Source organism: Corvus hawaiiensis, chromosome 4 (assembly GCF_020740725.1).
Source record: "Corvus hawaiiensis isolate bCorHaw1 chromosome 4, bCorHaw1.pri.cur, whole genome shotgun sequence".
NCBI lineage: Eukaryota > Metazoa > Chordata > Aves > Passeriformes > Corvidae > Corvus > Corvus hawaiiensis.
Window position 1 is genome coordinate 32,765,912 of NC_063216.1, and position 23,039 is coordinate 32,788,950.

At 35.6% G+C, this 23,039-nt stretch overlaps 1 protein-coding gene across 8 annotated transcripts in view; it reads left to right on the forward strand.

The window, feature by feature from the left end:
- The window catches only part of ANKS1B (ankyrin repeat and sterile alpha motif domain containing 1B), a 413,919-nt gene that overhangs the window by 35,686 nt on the left and 355,194 nt on the right, over positions 1 to 23,039 (forward strand). For all 8 annotated transcript variants that reach the window (XM_048302483.1, XM_048302485.1, XM_048302479.1 and 5 more), the window contains exons 2-4: positions 8,806 to 8,886; positions 12,531 to 12,687; positions 21,254 to 21,550. In XM_048302483.1, the coding sequence (XP_048158440.1) occupies positions 8,806 to 8,886; positions 12,531 to 12,687; positions 21,254 to 21,550 (535 nt within the window). The remainder of the gene's footprint in view (positions 1 to 8,805; positions 8,887 to 12,530; positions 12,688 to 21,253; positions 21,551 to 23,039) is intronic.

Sequence of the window (23,039 nt, forward strand, 5' to 3'; positions counted from 1 at the left end):
CACTCATTGTTTGCTTAGGCCCGTGGAGTCTGAATGACTGAGGAATACTCTACTGGAAAGGACAAATGTTATGTATATATTCTACATATGTTATAGGTCATTGATAGGCTTCAAGAGCCCTAATATCTCAGGATTCATATTTTGGAACTTAGTTCCAGGAGCTTGCACTTTTTCAGTGTTCTGAGTTTAGGGTAAGGTTATGGCAGGTTGTCCAAAAGGATTGGACATTATTGCTGCTGTTATGAGATGAAGATATGGAAGCTTTGAATTGAGAATATGGGAGATCATGTAGATAGCTGATTTAGTACCATGTGGATGCAAACACACAAAGTGAGCCTCTCACATCTGTTACATTCTCATATGTCAAGATAGTGAGGGATTGATTACATTGATGCAGGGTTTAATGCTACTATAGTTGATTTCTGAATCTCATTTTCAAATCTCAGCATAAATTGAGAATGAGCTGTGAGAAGGCCTTCAAGAATCAAGAGGAAATGGAATAATGTATTTTTTCTGGTGTCTGTTTTGCTAGTGTCTGATAGAATTATCCTACTTTTGAGGAAACCCAGATGAGGAAAGACAAGGTATTAAAGCCAGCTGAATTGCAGACTCTATATATAGCAAGCTCTGTTCTGCACGTCCTAGAGCTGTAACAAAGAGTCTCATCTCAGGTTGGTTTCTAAGATGAACAATCTTTAGTACTGGAATGAGGTCATAGATCTAACAGCATCCATATTCAAAAATCTTTGATGCAAATTGCTACTCTTCCAAGTGCTGCTTCTGGTGCCAGAGCTCCAGGAATTTTTATTCCACTTAAACAAATGTCAGTAAGTGTTCCAGGATGCATAATTAATCATTTAGAGGTTTTAAAATCTCCTTTTCTAGTAAATATTGACTTTGCCTGTCTGTGATAAGAATGTATTTAAAATTGCAAACACCATGAATTTATGATGGATGGGAATACTGTGTTGGATCTCCAGAAATGTATTGTGGAAAAAACTCTCTTTTCTCACTAAAGATTCAAGGTCAGTTGAATTAGGAAAAAGAATGGTTAAGGGAATATCTCTCCTAACAAAATATGTCATCATATCTGTATTCATGAGAGAAAGAGAAATAGGACTTTGCTTCAGTTTGTTTCTGATAAAAGTAATGTTAGAGTGGCTTTTTAAAAAATTTATTTTAATGTCAGCTAATTTCTACAAAAGAAGAAGTTAGAGTGGTCTATCTGAGAATGCGCTCTGTTCTTCAAAAGAAAATATTGATGTATATACTGTACCTCAGCATTCATGGGTATATCCATGTCAGTGTATAGAATCATAAGATCATAGAATATGCTGAGTTGGAAGGGACCCACAAGGATCATCAAGTCCAATTCCTGGACTTGCACAGGATATTCCCAAGAATCACACCATGCGCCTGAGAGCGTTGTCCAAATGCTTTTTGAGCTCTGTCAGGCTGGCGCTGTGATCACTGCCCTGGGGAGCCTGTTCCAGTGCCCAGACACCCTCTGGGTGAAGAACCTTTTCCTAATACCCAACCTGTACCTCCCTTGACACAACTTTAGGCCATTCTCTGGGATCCTCTCACTGGCCAGCACAGAGAAGAGATCAGTGTCTGCCCCTCCTCTTCCCCTCAAAAGGAAGTTGCAGACTGCATTGAGGTCTCTCCTCAGATCTCCTCCAGGCTGAACAGACCAAGTGTCCTCAGCTGCTCCTCATAAGGCTTCCCCTCAAGGCACTTCAACATCATTGTAGCTCTCCTTTGGATGCTCTCTAATAGCTTTATATCATTCTTATATTGTGGCACCCAAACCTGCACACAGCACTCGAGGTGAGGCCGCACTGATGCGGAGTAGAATGGGACAATCCCCTGCCTCAACCAATGGGTGGGTGAGTGTTTGATGTACTTAGAATCATGAGATATGCAAGGACTTTCACAACCCCTCAGGAGATCAATTTCTGTTGTGCTTATAGAAAAATAATGATTGTTTATGTAATTTCACTAAATATTAGTTGTCTGGGAAGAGTTGAAAGAACTCAGTATTTATTTATAAAGGGAGTTTAATATATGTACGTACCCATAAGTGTTGTATACACAGTGAAAAAAGATACAGTCAAGCATGTCTGCTTAATTGCCTTTCTCTATTATATGGCCTAATACTAACACAGTGAGCTGTGTTCCTGGTTAATCTTGATCAATCTATAGGTGTTGTACAAAGTGCATAGGTCTGATTCATGACAAATACGTAGAACCCATCTACCTCATATAGATTAGGGAGCCCAAGTTAATCTGATACACTGATCTTCAGCATTAGCCAGGTGGTATTCCTGCAGATTTCTCAAATCACCTAAGATCATACATGGAGATACCATTAGCAATGGTTTTAGAACATGATTCACATTGCTTAAACATGAATGATTTTACTTATTAAAGGTACTGCCTGCTGATCTGGTTTTGAACTGAGTATTTTCATAATTTAGTAGCTGTTCTTACAGCATTCTTCTGCAGGAGGATGCCAAATGAGAGGTAACATTTTTTCCTATCAGAATGACTGGATTTTCAAGGACAGAACTTTGGATTGAATCCAAAGATCTGTCTGACTCATCACTGACAAGCTGGAGTTACTGTGGTTCTCTGTGAACTAAGCAAAACCCCAGCTTGTCCCTATAGACAAGTGGAATACAGAGGAACCCTTCCATCGTAACTGATGAAGGCTTTCTCTCTTTTAACCACTCCAGGCAAATTGATCTTGACTGTAAAAGGTAACCAGTACTAGTCAGGAAAATTTTGCTTTCTGAATATAGCCACAGTATTATGGAGTATACTCAGCCAGTGTACTTCCGTATGAGTAGTCCATAAAGAATGATGAAGCCAAACTGGTTAGATAAAGGTCAAATGCAAAGTTACCTTATATATGACAGATTTTTTAAATAAAGCATGACTAATTGATTTCCTATTCCTTCGTGTGACATCATCCTGAAGTCAGTGTGTTTCTCCTTTTGGTTTTTGCATGTTAACTGATTTTTTAGAACATTTAAAGTGATGTAACTATTAAGGCTATCAGGATAAAACTATATACCCTCAAGGGAAATAGATTGCGGCTTCAAGTAAACAGAGTTCTAACTCAGTTAAAATATTTCATGTGACTTCTGTTCAGGTTTACTTTATTTAGATTTTGCCATACAAAGTAAAATTGGAGAGACTGAGTGGTCATCAAAATTTTTTTCCAGGTAGATTCTTTCCCAAACTGAGCATACCTAAATTTGCATGTAGTTACACATGCACAGACTGTCCAGCCTGCAGTGGTAGGACATGCCTCCCAGTGGTCTATGTCAGCCATAGAAGACCACTGGTTTCTCTAGTATTTTTAATATAGATGTTCAAAGTTGGCTAACCCCCAAAATACTTAGTAGGACTTCTGCGGAAGCCTCCTGGTTATCTTTTGTTCTGCGAAATTTAACCTCCTCCCTGGTCTCACATGACATCACCTCCTTGCACTGTCTTAACCTCAGAGACATACAGCCACACAACTGGCTCCCAGGCTACTTCACCTACTTTGCTGACTGATCCAGCTTGGTCTTCATTAGCAATCGCATGCTATCTCACACACCCACACTACAGCTTCAGCCTCCATGGACACACACGGGTCCTCTGATCCATGGTGTCCCTCCAGTTTCTGGTATGCAGACCCTCATTTGCTCCAGTTCCTGGCCAGACTGACATATATTCTCTGTAACTTGTCATTTGACTCCGTTACAGGCAGTTTGACCCTCATTCATGCACAAAGGATAGAGGCCCTTGCCCAGGAAAATAGAATCAGAATTTAAAGAGATTGAGTGCAGGACATGACCTGCAATAGGCTTATTGTACTGCAGAGCCAACTATACACATGTGATCAACCCTTTCTGTTCCCTTACCCCTCTATCTACTCAAACTTGTTCCTCCCCAAATCACCTAAATCCATTCCTTTCCCTGCATTTGGTTCCTCCCCTAAATGTCCCATCAGGAGTCTTACCCAATCCATGTGTCCCGTAACCCTAGACAGTGGTCTCTCTCAGCCTGAAGTGTTCTCCAGCATTTCTTCATGTTGATGTGTGTCACCCCTGGGCAGTGGGGTGGAGGCTCTCACCGCCCAGTTATGAGAGGGACCCCAACAACGTGTGTCTTTGCCTGATGTGGTGCTGCTGTGCCCTGCTGGACTTACAGAGATGGGCTTTTAATGCACTGGTGATGCCTCTGTGATGAACTCCAAAATAGCTGGGCCAGGGTACTACTTGATTCTCCCCCTTTCTGTCCCTTTGTGGTCATTTGTGGATATACACAGGCACTGTTTATCACATAACCTAACATGGGAATAAGAATTTGTATCGTTTCCAATTATCTCAGTAGTATTCAAGCCTGTTCTTCAGGTACTTCACAATTGTAATGTCCTCATATACAGGTTCTATAATTTCTCACATCCAGAGTTGCTTTAAAGATGTTTCTTAAGTTCTAATTCTATCAAATACACTTTTGTAAGACCTTTTTCTTTCAATTGCAATTCTTTTATCCTGAAGTTATTCAAAGGATAAGGCCATATTGACTCTCTAAAACTCAGCATAACTAAGTCACTTCTGGATATCCAGGACTTAGGTATTTCTATGTGTCTGGCTTTCTGCCTCTTCTCAGCCAAATGCTGAACTTCAGTCATTTATAATCAACATTTTTCATAGTTCTTTTCACTGGAGAAGCTATGGATGGCAGTTTGGACTAATGGCAGTGTTAATAATAGGTAAAACCATACATGAAAAAAAAAATTACAGGATACTATATTTGGCATAACACTGGATTCTACCAAAGAGGAATCCACAGAAAGGAAAAAGAAATCACCTTTACTAAAATTATACAGTTCTATATTTGATAAGTAACATTATTAATTTATAGAGGTGCAAATGTGAGTTTGGTGTATTTGTGCATAAAACAGAGAATGGGAGCTATTTTTCTGCTGTTCACAGTAAGTAACAGTATTATTATGTCTGAATGTTGGTACATATTATTGTGTAAAAGTTTACATTTTCAAAATTATCTGTAAAATTGTCCATGTACTTTGTATAAACTGAGTTTACACAACTGAACTTGTGTAGGAATGTAGACAGAGCACTAATGAAGAGCCTGGCTGTGTGCTCAAAAATCTTTAGTCAATGTGTTTCTGTCAGACTAACAAAAAAACCATGGAAAATTTGGAAGATTTTGGCTCAGAACAAGACAAATTCCTGTTACATGTATTTATTCTATGGAACACAGGAAGAGTAAGGAAGCTGTATAAATCTGAACTGGTTGGTGTTTGCCACTGACATCAATGGAAGGAGGATGAAGTATAGAATTTCCAGCTGTTAAAACTGACCTGGCAAGATGAGATTCATTACTTCTGCTGTACTGAAGAGCCAGGTGTCTCTAGGAAGAGCCTCCAAAGATATTGAGGACTTAGGAGTGAGGGTGGAGAGAGGAGTGGGAGGGGTTTGCACGAGGCTATGTAAGCCTCTCAGCTCTCGACAGGGTTTAGACCCTAAAAAATGCAGGCATGAACACTGTGCTTTGTGCATCTTGTCTGGAGGAACTGGAGTGTCATCCTCTGCTTTGCTGCTTCAGAGAATAAATGAATATTTCAGAGAATAAATGAATTCCAAAGAGAGTTACCAGTCAGTAATCAGAGAAGGTTTAGTGAAACCAATGGGCAGACAGACACTCATGTCATCAGTCAGCTTTCTAAGGCTTTTAAAAATTCTTATCATTGTCTACCAAAAATATTTTCCTTTCACCTTAGCAAAACTACTGTATAAGGACCAGAGATATTATTGTATAGTCATGAAATAGTATCATGGTAATGGAAAGATATAAAGCAGATCTATGTACAGAGAAGAAATGCGATGGAAAAATCATGTGTACCTTGCAAGCATAGTTCCTGTACTGTTGAGGGGGAGTGTGTCTGTGTGGTGATTAGCTGGAAAAAGTGTTTATTCCTTGCTTTTCTGTTCATATGTATGTAACAACAGCCACTTCACAATTCTTTCTTTCCAAAAAGCATAGCAAAATAAGAAATCAATCAAGTAACCATCTTTTTCTTTTATCTGTCATTTTCACGTTTCTTTTGAAATGCTATTCTTTATATGTAACATATGTTACATATGTAACTGTTCTTTATATGTAATATATATATGTATATATATTTAAGCTCATAAAAAAGAAGAAACAATAGTAAGAATTGTAAAAGAAAAGTAAAAATGCAAGAATTTGTATTCAGACTGTCCAATCTGAATTTGATTTTCAGTTATTAAAGCATAAATATCCCGTGTATATACTGGACCTGCATTCCTTTTGTAGGAAATAATGTTGCAATACTGTCGCAATGCAAGACCTCCTCAGAGAGGATTTCTGCGCTGGCCCAAGGGAGGAGAGCTGCCTGCAGCCGAGTCCTGTTCGTGTTTGCTGTGTTCTGTAGTTTGATAACCAAGCTGTGAATTTGAGCATGTCTTTGTGTACCCTTTGGGAGCTGACAGTGATTAGTCTGTCCATCCTGTCTTGTGTCTCTGAGTCATCAGGATTTACTCACTGTCTTTTGTCCTTAGCCTCAGCCTCCCAACCTGCGTGTCCTGAGGAGTTTCACATAGGTGCATTTATATACTCTTTAATAAAGTTTCAGGGTACTTTTTTAAAATCAGGTTCAGTTGAAAAATATTTCCTAAAACAGAGTCAGGAAGTACAACAATGTTTTAATTAGTCCATGGATTAAAGGAGAAAATTAGGGGAGAATGTACAAGGATTTGTTTGGGGGTTTTGGTGAGCATTTTTTTAGTTTTTCTTTGATTTTTTTTTTTTTTTAATCGTGATGCCTAGTGCATCATGAATAGTGTACGAACACACAGATCCTTCCATTTTGAAAAAACAACCAACAGACAAATCCTAACAACTCTAAGTAAAGCAAGCAAGATATCAAAACCAAGTAAATTATGGTATGGTTGGTTGTATATTTTTTTTTACTATTTAAAATCTTACTTTCTATACCACTTCTTGTTTTCTTCATTCTCTTATAAGCTGGTATAAATTAGAGGATGAAAGTATTATTCAATAAATAAGACAATAGTTAATAAAGGCTGTGCAAAAGTATAAGAGAGGTTGTACCTTATCGATAAGTAAGGACTTCTTTTCTTCCAGTAGATAAAGACAGCTTGTCTTTGCCATATAAATAACATCTGTCTATTACGGAGGAGCTATCAGTTCAAGGACTGAATTTTTACTATTCCATGAAGTTAAAATAATTTCCTTTAACTGAAAAGATTAGAGTGTCTTTTCTTATCTGAACATTGCCTTCTGTAGAAAAGAACATCTGTAGATGTCTGAGCAGATTTTAAAAAAAGTTACTTTTTCTTTGCTTCTTTGCACCCAAGAAAATAATTCAATCCTGTTCTTCCAAGAAATTAAATTGCAGGGAAAGGTGAGGTACCCAGCGTTGTGTAGAATTATGCTCACTGCAGAACACAATGTTTCACACAAATAATTCTGTATGTGCACAGTGTTACTTGTGGGAAAACAACTGCTTAAGTTTATGAGCTAATGAATCATTCAAATACACACAATGAAAAAGAGACCTGTCTACATCAGTATTCTGTAGTGTGCACACGTGTATATATATATATGTACATATATATATTCCATTTTATAGGTAGTAAAATACAGATTCAATAATAAATAATTCTTAAAAGTCATATATTAAGCATGACACGTCATTTTATTGATGTAGATAATGAAAAATGTCAGTATGAGAAATTCTTTTTACTTATTAGCTTCAAATTATTTTCTTTAAACTACAGCACTTGCTTCTAATATATGAAGTGAAGGGAATTATGGCTCACCAATGACTGTTTAGCACTGTATTAGAAACTAAAGAAAACAGTCTGTAATTCAGGACTCGTAATTTTATGTTCTGGAAGTTGTAATACTGATGATTGAAAACTTTGTTACAGAAGAGTAAGTTGCTTCTGTAAAGGATGCAATCAGTTTCAAATGTGGTTGGTTAGATAAAAAAGCCTGCTGGTTCTCAGTACACCTCTGTTAACCAATTTCCAGGGTTTGGTTTTGTGGTTGGTTTTGGTAGATTAGCAGCCATGTTTTCCGCTTTGAAACAAAATATCTCCTTTACTGTTTCTTGAAGAGTCCATAATGGATCATGAAACTGGTTAAACAGGACATGAAGTGAAGTTGACTGTAAAATACAGAAAGATAACAAAACATAATTTAATTAATTTATTTTTAAATGTATATCTAATTTATTTTAAAAATATAATCAATTAAAGTGGGAGCTAAACTACCAAGTTAAGTAAAAAGAATAAATTTACTGCCCCTTTAAACAATATGATTCATTCTCACTAATCTTATGTTTTTTTGATTCTAGACCACCTGACCTAAAGACAATGACTACAAACTTGTGGAAAAATAGTAGAAAAACAGATTATAACCTCAGTGTAATTACCAGAGTAAAAGAGAGAGAACAGTTCTAATTGAAATGACTATTCTGTCATTAGTCTTTGAGACTGTCCTACATAAAGTTCATGACTCTTATATATATGGATGTGTAAAATTATTTTTATAAATAAATTATATTGATATCAAGATGACATTTGCTATTTTAAGTTTCTTTCAAGGTAATTAATCTCTAAAGTTTAATCACACTTGTTGCAGAGATCTTTAAATTATTTGTAGATCAAATTTCTGACACGTCTGTACTTGCCAAGCTAAAAAATTAACTTCACAATTTTGCTTCATTTGCAGCATCTGGCGAGGACCAAACGTAAACTGCACTGACAGTTCAGGTTATACTGCTTTACATCATGCAGCTTTAAATGGACATAAGTAAGTGCCTCATGTTTAATTTTGATGTAGAATGGTATTTAATTCTGTAACGTAAGAAAATATAGCATAGTTCTGAGATTTGTACCAAAAACTGGCAAACCTTGACTTATTAAAAGAGCCTTATTTCCAATGGGACGTATTAACATAGGATGTTCTGACACTGTCATCAATATCAATAAGTGGTAATGACAAATGGGAAATGTTTAGTTTAAAAGCTATTGATTCTATACTGCTTCTTCCAAATTCTTCCTTGGTTTGGGGGAAATTTAGTATTGTTACTGCTGATCTTGGCTCTAGTGCTTTTTCATTGCTGGGAAATTGCAGCAGAAAATACTGTAGTATACTTTTGTGTGTATGTACAAATGTTTAGTGTGTGAATGTTTCAGGAAGCAATTTTGTGACATAAAGAAAAGTATAGATTAGTCATTAGTGAAGCAAAAGTAATGTGAAAAGAATATTTAATAATTATACACCTGAAAGCAGGAAAAAACGGGTATTTTCACTAAAGAGAATTTTGACATAAAGCTTTGCTTAACTCCTCTGTGGGAGATAAGGAATTGATCCAAACCCAATTGAAATTAAGAGTGATTTGCATGAATGTTAATGTGATTTTGGACTGTCCATAAAATAGCACATGAATAGATTATTATGTGTTTAGTTTACTCATTGCACAATTTTTGCACTCTTCTATGGAAAAATTAAAACTGTAGGATGTGTCTTGTATTCTAGAAAGGTGCCTATTTTCTTTAGGACAGATTAATCTTTTGATAAATGTGGGATATTCTGTTTCTAAATAAATATATGAAGTTAAAATACTCTTGAACTAGATATTGTGCATTTTCCAAAATTTCAGTTGTGTAGGAAGATTCAGAATCATCCATTAATATATTGTTACCTCCATGGAATTAGGTGTAAGTTCTTAATATGGTCTATTAAATTTAGCCTTTTTGTTCATAATTTATGGATTGTTTCTTGTGCTATTGTTAATTTTTGACTGGCAAAACCACAAGCATTGCCTTGCAAAGATTGCCGGTTTTAAATAGGTGAAAACTGGATTTAGTATGTTTAATACTGGCAATAAACCAATAGTTACCCAGAAAGCTAAAAGTATTGCTATATAAACGCTGAAACTATCCGAGATTTCAAGTGAATCCTAGCAATATAAACTATAAAAATCCCAAAACATACAAAAGCCAAATTATGTTTTCAGAGAGAGTGTTGACTGAACTTTTGGTGAAGTCAGGGTAAACTTAAATATGTGGACTTATGTACAGCAGCAGCCTTTGAAAAGTCCAATGTTGGCTGCTATGACCCCTTGCACTCACAGCAGGATAAGTAGCAGTAACTGACATCACAGTTATACCTTGTTTTATTAAAGTAAGCTGAAATACATCATGTGTTACTGTGTGAAAAATCCAAGCCGTTTTACTGATCCTGCTGCAATGGTAGCACTGCCAGCAAGAGAATTGGACAGACACCTGGTGGTTCTAATTTTGTTAGTCACCACAAATAACAAATAAACTACTTTACACTCTATTTGAGTTTTCAAACTTGATATTCAAAATAAAAATTACATACAATCTTTTGACACAAAAATCTTCCCACTTAGGAGAAGTTCCTGTGCTTTAAAAACTTCTGGGATTTTAATTTTTCCCCCTTTACACCAGGTTGAACCTGAGAGTTTTCAAAGTTTTCAGGAAAAGTAAGAACATAAGACTTAATGACCCAACCATGAATTTGTGGCTGGGATACTTGTTGGACACCATTGTTCAAATCCTTGCTTGATCACTGTATGTGATGAATTCCCTCCTCTTTGGTTATTCTTGGATGGTTTTCTTTCCTTGGGAAACTATTCTACTTTATTTAAGTAATTAAATCGTATCTGGGGCAGGTACTGGAATCTCAGTCTCCCTAAGTAATTTCACTTAGCCCAGTAATGTTACTGGGCTAAGGACTTTCAATCTTCTCCTCTCTGACATATATCTGTACAAAATGAAAAAGTTCTCACAAAGCACTAAAAAAGACTGACCCTAGGTAAGTGTGATGGGTCAGAGCATTCTTGAAGGATGAAGGAGATGCATGTTCTATATTGTAGCTTGACTCTTGTAGTGGACTCTTCCCAACAATTCCTGTATGTTCTTATCTCTAGATTTCATCTGTGGAAGGCTTTTTACTGATTTTCTTCCACTTTGTTCAATTTATGCTTCCTTTGTTTTGTGTTTCTTTCAAAGGAACTGCTGTGTATCTCTAGTTCTCATTGGACCATTTTCTGCAAAACCAACTATTATTTTATGAGAAGTCTCTCAAACCTTACGTGTACTAAAAAGTTTCCCTCAGGAGTCACTTTTCTGGAACTTTCTGTGTAGCAGAAGTCTTTCTGTAGTGGAGCTGCTATTTCTTGGTTGTTCTCATGGCATTTGACCTTTTCATGAGTAACCAAAATCCAGCTTAAATTCTCCTCAAAGCTTAGATGTGATGACTCCAGTATCTTTTGAAGTCAGCTGGGAATTTCTTTTGACCTGGATATATTCCCTCATAACTCACCACATTTTTCTTTCAAGGGGCAATTAAATAAGGTTCCATCAAGGTTGGAAGAATAATTGCCTTAGATATATCTTCTGTCTTAATTTGTCGTCAAGGGTTTCATTTTTAGTCATAAGATAGGCTACATTGAGCTCTCTCCCCTCACTGATTTTTTAAGCCAAATCAGTAAGTCAGTGTTTCCATATTTGTAAAAAGTGTGCATAGAACTGCCCACACTGGGGATTCACTTAGCTTAATAACTAATGAGGCCTGACTGTGTCAAACTATAAGATGACAAATGCAGCAATAAGACAGAATTTATTTACTTTCTGATGTACTTGGTAATGTTATCATACCACACAGCTGATCTTTATGTTTAGCTTTTGAAGTTAAGTACAGAAGGCTACTTAAAAATCAGGGATGCAATATACCAACTTATACTACTCTTTTATTTAATGTAAGATAAGCCACACCAAAAGCACTGAAAGGAATATTAAGAGAATTAAAATGGTAATAAGTCACTTTTCCCCTCACTGCTACAAGGCAGCTGAATGTGGGAAATGAAAATAGAAGCAGTTATTTCATGGAAGTAGTATATTTCTAGCTACATCATCATTAATTTTTTACCTGTCTTTGAGATAATGCCTTAAAGAAGAGGAAAAACTGTTACTTAAGCCTTACTGTGAGAAATGTTTCCATAAAACTATCCTCTTGTCATCCTGCCTCCAGAATTCAGCAGTGATTCGGACAAGAGTACTTCTCTGCCTTAGTGCCTTGAGTGACATGCACCCAGCCTGGACGGGCAAATCCTAAAAATGATTCTATGGCCAGGTGATCTTATTGCAAGAAACAGATTCAGAGAGCTGATGATAATATTGGTATTAATGGTATTAATAAGAAGTGAGAATCATTACAATTAATAGCATTTTGTCTATGTTTTACTGTCTCTTTCATTTTCAAAAATTACTGGTCTTCACTTTTTGCAGCTGTTTCACTTGAAATACAGGTATGGGATTTTTTTCTCTTTTCCAGGATAAAAATATTGGTAATATATATGTTCATGTAAAAACTTAATAAAATTAGCTTCCTGTCGATTTTTAGATTTACCTCCTGTTTTCCAGGGATATAGTTCTCAAATTACTTCAGTATGAAGCATCAACTAATGTAGCAGATAATAAAGGTTACTTTCCTATTCACTTGGCTGCTTGGAGAGGAGATGTAGATATTGTGAAGATTCTCATCCATCATGGACCATCACACTCCAGAGTGAATGAACAGGTGAAGTGATAAAAAGTATTTGCGTACATCATCAGAAAAGAGCAGCACATATTCTTTAGGTCTGACCAATTTATAGACAAATTAAAAAAGAAAAAGGTCTATTTTCCATTGTTTCAGTAATTTCTTCTCTGAGACTGATAAAATCTTCCCTTACAAGCATACCAGATACCTTTATTCTGGATGGGCACTGACCTAAAGAATATTAGATTTAAGAAATATGGAAGAACCTTTGTTTGTTTTTGAAAAGTCACATGAAGACGTACTCTAACTATGCATCTTTTATGTATGGTTTTAAATTTGCATGAACTTTGTGTATTTTTCACTATATTAGATATTAAGTTCCTGAAAATCTTTGGGATAAAATTAATATCCTTTGTATATTTTAAGACTACTGTAAAGTATCAGGTATGCAGTGGTAAATGACAAACCATGACTGCATGTATGCATGTGCAGCAGAAAGGACACATAAAAAGAGAAAGACCAAGAAAAATTATGAGAGTATTACAGTGGGTAAGGGCAGTATAAAAATGTTGCATTCTGCTGTCAAACATATGGTACACCTTCTGTTTTTATTCTGTATATTCTCACATGGTCCATTCATAGGGTTAGTGTTTAGAAATAGAAAGAAGCTGATTAAAATTTGACACGATCTAGGCTGAGCTGCTTACAGACTGGAAGTAGGCTGTGAAATACAGATAGTAACCATTAAGCTATTGAATTTGCCTGGGTAGTCAGAGAGTTGTTGGAATGTGAAGGTGGGAGTCAGCTCCTGATTCAGACCTAAGCTGTAATGTCTGCATTGCCTGTATGTGCACCATTTGGTTCCACAGAGGTCTGGTCGGTGTAATCACAGGAGCCAACAGCACTATTCAGGTGACTAAAAGGAGGATTCAAGTGTCCAAAATCAGAAATGCAGTACCTTCTAAGGGCCTGCAGTAACTGAGACATCTGGATGGGCCTGAAAGTGTGGCAGAGGGTGCTCAGAATTTCCAGGTCCTTGTGGAGTGGGTGATGAAGTCCAGGTACGGTACCACCTGGCACCCCACAGCAGCTCAAATTGCAAAGTGAAATCTAACAAATGAGTTGCTCTCTCAGTGCCTACATTAGGGTGGCCACAGGGCAAACTGTGAGAAAATAAGAAATGTGAGACCTAGATTGCAAACACTTAACCAGCGTGAGATGCCGTGCTTTGAGTAATGTATTTGATATCTGAGGTTATACACCTAGACATTGGAATCCATACAATTACGAGGATGGTGAATATCAAGTATCAGTGCACAAAATATAGGAAAATAAAGTAATAAAATATGCCCATGTGACAGTCTCCTGGGAAATCCTATGATACGTTGACACATCCAAGAAACAAACAAAACTCAGAATTTGTCATTCTGTGATTTCAGTTTTAGATTAAGATAATTCTCCAATGTTCTCATTCTCATCAGCTGTTTTGTGTAGGATGAAACCAGTTGAATTGTAGGATTACCTTTTGTCAAGGAGAGGGTTTTTTCCATTTTATTTGTGCAACAAAACAAAAAGCAACTATTGGATTGCGTGTCACCCATGTGCTTGAAGACATTACATACATTCTACTGACAGAATACTGGAAGCTGTGTAGGAACTTCAGAGAGGGTGAGAGTGAAAAAGGTATTTTGGTAAGATCGGAGAGAGGAATGTAAATTTAAACCTACTTCTCCCCAATCCCACATGTACCTCCAGACTTCTAGAATATTCTCAGACTTGATTAGGTGTGCTGTATCTGGTTTGATCACTGGAGCAAATAAGCAGGGATACAGCTGATACTTTTATAGCCCACTGACTCAAAAAAGGTCCTCAGATGTCCTCCTGTTTATGCATTTAACCCAAAAACCTTATAACAGAAAATGTGTGAGCAATCCTCACAAGAAATGTGTTACCTTAAAGTCTTTTGAGGGAATTTCGATCGTATTAAACTTTGAAGTTAAACTCAAGCATACAGAGTTTTTCTGACCTTGTAAATTCCTTGTGTTCCACTCTAGACAATGGCCAGGTTTAGTATGTGGTCTACTTTGCTGGCGCCTACTTTCCGCTGCTAATTAGCACTCTGTGCAGGAGAATATTCACTGTATCACAGAAAGAGGGAAATGTCATGTTGTTATAGAGCCACCTCCACCCACATATCCTCAAATAACACGTGAGAGGCATCCTCACCCTAACACCTGTTGTACATTCTTAGGAGCCTGTAGGATTCTGAGGCTTTTGCTTATTTGCAGATAGGCTCTCTAAGGCAGGTGACTCTTCAAAGCTCTCATAACTTTGCTCAGATCTCTGGAGCTGAAGCTACAGCTTGTAAGAAATCCTGGACTATTTTTCTTCCTTCCTTTTTCTTCTGAGAGTTGGAGATAAGGACAGCCATTTTTCATGACACTTTTTCACCACAGCAAATAGTGTACTCAAGTCAGACTTTTTTCTCGTGTTTTTGTTGTGGTTTTTTTTTCTAGGATCACATTAAGATGTAATGGTTTGCACTTTAAGGAAATAATTTTGTTCACGATATAAAAATTATTGCAACTAATTTATAATACATTTTTGTTTTCATCTATCTTATTAAAATTCTATGTGAAAGAAATGCTTCTAAAAGCTTACATGAAAGCAATGGACCACACAAAAAAGAAGTAAATGACAAGTTCATGATGCATAAATGTATATTACATGAAATAATGGATTTTATATGGTATTTTGTAAATTGATTGAACCACATTCTACACTTTCAAAATGCAGTTAAGTAGCATCATAGCATCATATCCAACCATATCCAGCATCTAAAGCTCTGAATGCCCCCTGCTGTTCCTATTACATAAAATTGGAACAAACAGTAAAGAGACAAACAGTTAAATGACAATTATATTGTGGGGGTGGTGGAATGTAGACTGGCAACTCTACACACAGAAAATGGTTACAGCATAACAATTATGTAAGAAGAATTCTATCATTGTTTAACATGGGAGTTTTAAATGACACATATGGGGTATGTTTTAAATTACAAAATATGGTGACACTGCAAAAATGTATGTATTTAACTTCATTGATGAAGACTTAAAATTATGCAAATTATAAACTCAATAAAATAGTATAAGATCAAGACTTGTTAATCGATAACACCAAATAAGATAAAAAGGTGTGCTGTTAACAGTCAAACTACTTACATGTTTACTTATGTAAGGACATCTGGATAGCTAAAACATTTGTTATGGCAGCTTCAATCATAAAATTGCATAATTGATAACAAATCCTAATCTGTGAAAAAATGAATAATAAATAACAGCCACATATAGGTCAATATGTAGTGTTTGGGTTTTTTGCAGGAAAAAAATGTGAATAACATCAGGAATAAATACAAATATTTAGTATTAAATATGAATAAAATCTATGCCAATTATATATATACAGAATATGCGTAGTGAAAAATTTACAGGGAAAAAATGTGAACACTTCTGAAATTTTTATGGATTCGGTGTTCTGTAGAATTTGCCTGTGCATCAGACTGTAATTGCCACAAAACCCACTCACATTTCTTTAATACTATTCAACAATTCTTCTGGAATACAAAGAAAAAGAGTTCAGGATACATTCATATGATGTAAATACCCAACTTTTAACTATTTACTGACTTATCCAAATCCTCCAAATGAAACGGAGACATTACATGCTTCTTTCAGTGTCACCTCAGGGGCTTCCAGAAGTTCAATTCGGTCCCAAAATAGCCTGAAAACACAATATCTTTCAAGTTCTGCATTTGATTTTACCCCTCATTTAAATTTGAGACTATGTGGATGAATTTCAGAGTTTCCCTTGCAACTCTTACGATACTTTCTTTAGAAGAAAAGTGCAGAAGCAATCTTTTTGATTTAAGCCAATTGCAGCAATAAATTGAAAGAAGTTTTTTTCAAACTAGCCAACCAAATTACATTACTTTTTAATAACATTTACATAAGTAAAGGTGAATTTCAATGGGAAGTCAGTAGAAACGATTATGATTCACACTGAGTAATTTTCAGGCAAACTTCCTTTATTTTTTCAGAATGATTTACTTGGTGGAACTTCTAAGGGAACTGTCTTCCTGATTTAATGCATAAAGTAAGACCATCCTGAGATCATTCCTCTCTCTGTCTTGCATATAGTCTTTTGTTACTTTTTAATCTATTTAATTATTTGGTCATTAAAGCCTTATTTCTGTATTTTTTTTCGTCTAGCTGACTACTCTTGAGTATATTCAGCATAGAGATAGATATTTCCAAAATCTCCCATTGTTCTCTCCTTCTTTAATTTAAATTCTCATTTCATAACTGGGAAAATAGCAAAAAGCTTTTCATAACAAATGTCTTGTTCAATTACTTTACATTGGGATTATGTGACAAAGAAATGGCTCAGTGATTTAGGAAGTCTCCTTTTTCAAGTTCAGCATCAAAATGCTTTGATACAAAAAGGAGTTGGGCATTCTTTGGAAAGGTCTGTTAAATCACTCCTTGAGTTATCATTGCTTGTACAGTACTTGCATGGACTTTAGGAGCTTTAAAACTTGCTTGGCAAAAAAAAAGGTCTTCACAACTATGCAATAAATGTCCTAAATTCACCCACAGTTTAATAGTCACTTCACAAGGGCCTATATAATATTCATGATAGCCATTCATTCTCTTGATACTTCCTGTACTTCTTCACTATCAGACTGCCAAGCTGCAATAACTGTCTCTGTAATGTATTTGCTAATCTGCCCTCTAATGAATAGACCTCAAGATACGTTGAACATTTTGCAGTGGCACATATCCTTAGCAGCTAAATGATGTAGCACAGCCTGCAATACTGATGAGATGCAGGGCTGTGAAGGCACAATTCAGTTTGCAGCCACACAAGCCTGAATTCTGGCTGTATGTGGAAGACAATAAATTCAGAGAAAGGCAACAAAAAGTCAGGATCATGCCCATGAAAAGACACATGTAACAAATAATGAAGAAAATTTTAAAAAGGTTAAAAGCCAAATTATAGAATGCTTTCCTTATTTCTGAAAGAGATCAATTGGACCATAAGAGTAACTACTTGGTAAAAATATTATTAATTATGAATATTAGAGACTTTTTAAAAATACTGTGTTTGCATAATATTGGTCTACTCTTTTTATCTTACATTTTGTGTGTCTTTACTTGGTTCTTATTTCTTGATCTTTCTTTTTCTAGAACCATTCAGTCATAGAGTCTGTCTTGTAGTTGCTAACATATAATGAAGTATCTGAAATTTCCATGAGGATTCTAGTCTTCTTCTTCAGCACTAGATGTATTATTTAGCCCTTAGATATCAGATTTGAAGCTCTAATTACAAAATCGTGATTTGCATGCAGATATTTTATAGCAGATTACCTGCTTGTTGCAATGACTGTTAACATATAAACTTTCTGTGCTACAGAAACAATTGTTTATGCTTGGAACTGAAAATACAGGCAACAACACTAAATTATTAGGAATTTCTTGAAGAATTTTGCCAGATCTTTAAAATATTGCTTCAAAACAGTATGTTGCTTTAAAGATAAGAAGACAAACTGCCTCAAAATCAATAGTCCTCTCCTCTCCCCTTTCTCTTTCTCTTTCCCTTTCCCTTTCCCTTTCCCTTTCGCTTTCCCTTTCCCTTTCCTTTTCCCTTTCCCTCCCCATTCTAAGCTGATTTATTTTATATAAGTAGTTCTAAATTGTCAAAATAGATAAATTTAGAGGTCAGTTAAACAAGTCTTAATTTACTCTTTGAAAGTTAAAAATTATTTTGTCTTCTCTACCTGAGTTGATTAAATTACATTTTGAAGAAGGAAGCGTTGTATTATCAAGTTCAAATTAGGTAATACCTCTCAGCTCTGATAACACAATATATACAATGCCTGTTCTGAGTGCATATATGTAGGTAATTTCATTATCATGTTTGCCCAGGTTAGATTCTTCTGCTTTATTTCAGGGATACCTAGCTCTTTATAATTTTGTATCAGTTTGATTGGTCATGAACTGAAATGTGGCTTTTATTTGGCAAATAAAAAGCATAGAAAATTGTTCAACAATATATATATGAAAACAATAACATTTTGTTATTTTTCTTTTATGCACCAGGCTGTTTTAAAATAGACTTTTCTCTAAATATGCTCTTGTGTGAAAATTCAGCTGTATATTCTTTATTCAGAGGGAGCAAATTTCAGTTTGCTGCTCAGCAGCAGCAACTTGGACTGTTTGATCTCTATGTGTCTGTATCTGTCTGTCACATTTTGGGAAAAGGGCCATAGCAAATTTAATTTTTATGTTTCTTTGAAAATTTAATATTCAAAGAATACTTTTAAGCTGCAATATTAGATCATTGGTACAAGATTCTAAATATTTCAATTAGTACTTCCATAAGTTCTTGAAAAAAACCTCAAACATAAGCAGATACTGGACAGGTAGTTACAATTGTAAACATGTATTTTGTTATTTACCTCACAGAATGTCAGTATAGTTATACATAAAACTTCTTTGTGTAACTATTTCCACTGCATACATACATACAGTAACTGTAGGCAAAAATTACCATAATTGTCCATTTTGTGTGCAGTTATCTGAGTTTCATACTTAATTGTACACAAAATCAGGCTGCAATTGCCTGTTCATCTATATGTCCATGAAATATTGAAAATCTAAAAATAAATTTTAATAAACTTTGCTTGTGATTTGTGGGCATACTAGTGTACATAGGAAAATTGCTTTGCCCAGTCCTATATAAAGGATACCTTAAAAGTCACTAGAGCAAAAAAAGGTTGTCTCAGGTAGTTTGATCGAACATTGCAGCAATGTAGTATTGTGACAGTATGTATTTTTTAATCTGAATTTCTGGTCTGTGTAATAAAGAAGGCCCACATGGTGGTCTGAATAATGCACAATGATTTAAATACTTACGGGTCATCAAGCCATGTCTGCCATTGGAAGCTTCTCTTTTTCCACCTGGATCTTCTCCAGCCTCTGTCTTGCAGTTTAGCAGGAAACACATTCCAGTCTTTCAGATCTTGTGTGGTGCAGACACCCGATGAGTTTAACTGCAACATTGATTTACCTGAATGTATTGATCTGTCTCTTCTGTTTCCCAAGTTCATCTGAGCCATCTTAGATTGCAAGAAGAGATGAAAATGACAGCATTGTTGTTAAAACCACAGAACCAAGAACTGAGTTCTTGGTTACAGAATTAGATGCATCATTACCAAAAAAAGAGAAGTTCTTCCCTTTTCCCTTACCTTTCTAGTTTTTACTGTGCGGCCTGGATACTCTTATCCTAGCTAGCTTTTGAGTAGGAGTCCAAAGACTCATTTCTCTGAATCTCTGACTTTCTGTCTTTCAAAAGACAATTGTTTTTTTCTGTTTTCAGTTTTCTGTCCCCTGAACTTTCTTCAGCTGGTTCCTTGAGAAATAGAACTATGGATTCAGATTTGTCACTTCTTCTTTCTTTAGAATTATATCTCTTCCCTTTTTTAGTATCTTTCCTGAATTTACATTAATTTTTAATTTTTCTATAACGCATTAGCTTATTGGTTTTGTACTTTTACAGCATTCATAAACTGTCACAACTTTTTGTAAATCATATATCAGAAGAGGCATTCGATGTACATACTTCTAAAATTTATAGAGTCTAGTGTATTTTAAGGCTTTGTAAAGTCTACATATGATATATTAATAATATAGATGGCATATAGAATTCAGAGAACTTGATAAATTATTTCCTTCCTCTTTGTCTGAAGTTATTTGTCTCTTTGGGATTGCAAGTATACAGACAGAACTGGAAGAGAACAATTAAAAAAGATAATGTTTATTTTCAATATTTATTATTAAGTTTATTGAATAATGTTTTGGGAAACACTGAGGGGGGCATTGCTTTATAAAGCCAAAACCTGTTCAGTCCACAGCATACACATACTCATATGCCTTAAAACACATACATACCTCTCCCTGGAGCCCTGAGAAGACAAACTGCTTAAGTGATTTGTTAAGTCTTTCGATAGGTGCTATTTTGTCTTTTTCTGAGTTTTAATTGTTGTCTGGATAGTAACTTTTTATAGTGATACATGAAACTAACCTTGTGCCTGATACATTTTCATTGCACAGTTTTTCTCCATAATTTCAATTCTCTAGTAACAAACTGCTATGGTACAAAACCAGCAAAAACAGGAAGAAAGACTTCAGTGTCAGAGTATTTCTAAGAGAAGGACTTAATCATAATTTCAAGAACAGTTGAATCAAAGAAGGTTATGGATTTTGGCATAGCATGAGCTACAAGGTTTTGAGGGGCATGTTGAAATGGTTTGGGAGCAGTGTAGACGTGTAGGGAGCTCATCTGCTTGAGAGCCACAAGCTGAAGTATTAATGTGTTATTATTAAAATTTCAGTGGAGTAATTTTGAAGCATTTAACATACATTACCATACATTATATTACAAACCTTGTCTCTGTACTGATCTCATGGAGACAATTTATAGAAGCTGAGCATTTCTATTGTGTGATTAAACATGAATTTCTGAAGCTTTTGTTTTGTTTTAACAGAACAATGAAAATGAAACAGCACTGCATTGTGCAGCTCAGTATGGTCATTCAGAAGTTGTTGCTGTTTTGCTAGAAGAGCTGACAGACCCCACAATAAGAAACAACAAACTGGAAACACCTCTGGATCTGGCAGCGCTTTATGGACGTCTGCGCGTTGTAAAAATGATCATCAAAGCGTATCCAAACCTGATGAACTGTAATACAAGAAAACACACTCCTTTGCATCTTGCTGCACGTAATGGCCACAAAGCTGTCGTACAGGTGCTTCTGGAGGCTGGAATGGATGTCAGCTGCCAAGTTAGTGTGTAATTCCTTCCTTCCTTCCTTCCTTCCTTCCTGCCTTCCTGCCTTCCCTTCCCTCCTTCCTCCCTTCCCTCCTTCCTTCCCCCCTTTCCCTTCCTTTATGATTAGACTACTATTTAAATGAAGTAACTTTTTACATTTCTTTCTTTAAAGTAAACTTGCATTTACTTTGTTAGAAATGCTGCAAGGTGATACATAATACAGCTTTATTTATTACAACTCAAAAAGGGAGGTGTTAAAAGGGATAACTCAAGAAAGATACATCTCTTCAAAGCTGGGTGCATGTTTTAATGTCTTGAGACATGTAGATACACAAATCATATCAACTGTTCGTGTAGGTGTATATAAATATATTTTCTACAGCAGTGGCTGTAAAGATACTAAGCTGATTTTCTAAAGCTATGGCCTTTCGTGGTCACAGCAATCTGAAACAGTTTGACTGAGAGCTCATTTTCCTGTAATTATTCCATTCTAAACTCAAGTTACTAAGTAATAACAATTTTGATTTTCTGCATTTCTAAGCACTTGTTGTATAAATCTAAGATAAAATTCTATAGCAGTACACGCTTGCAGTTACAGACTCCAACCCATCAGCTGTTTGTTGCGTCTAGTTTTATGCACAGTAACTGATAATGACGTAAAAGGGGTAACTTTAAATAAAATAGACATAGATGGGAAGAGACACAAGGTACAGCAGCAGTACATTTTCTATTCAATTCTTTGTACTGGAAGGTGTCCAAGCCTTTTAACTGCAGAGGACTGGATTCTGTTATGTGTTCTGAAATGTTACCTCGATCTTATGATTTCTCTTGATTTTATTGATGCCATTGTATTTGTCGTAGTGTGGATTTTATCTTCAGATTTAAAATAACTTTCTTGCTGTCTCTCTTGCTATATAAAATATGCTTGAATTAAGGTTTTTTCAGGTTTATATCTATTTTCAGAAAAAAACCCCAACCAAACATAATTATATCTACTTTAGAGTCGCATTCAGCCATTCTCTACCACTTAGCAGTTGGTTAGAGCCTGGTGATAAAAACACCAAAATTGTGGGTTTGATCCCTGTATGGGCCATTAACTTGCGATTTGGACATCATGATCCCTCTGGGTCACTTCCAACTCAGAAGATTCTGTGAATCTGTGAACAAATCTTGCGAACTTTGCCTAACTTTGATTAATTTTTATATCCATTTTAAGCTTTAGGTGCATTTAATCAAACTCCTTTATACACAAAATTCCCTTTTACATAGAAAGATTGGACCTGGATTCCATGCAGTTTTATTTCTGGATTCTGGAACCATCAAGATCATGTTTTTCAACTTTTGAGAAAAAGAATGTGAAGTGGGGAAGAAAGGATAGGTTAAAAAAAAGAAAAAGCAAGAAAGCAAATCAGAAAATATTAATGTATTTTAAGATTAAAAGAGGATATTCTCAAGTGCCTTCCAAAGGAAAATGTGGTAAAATTGTTTTACTACTTTTATTG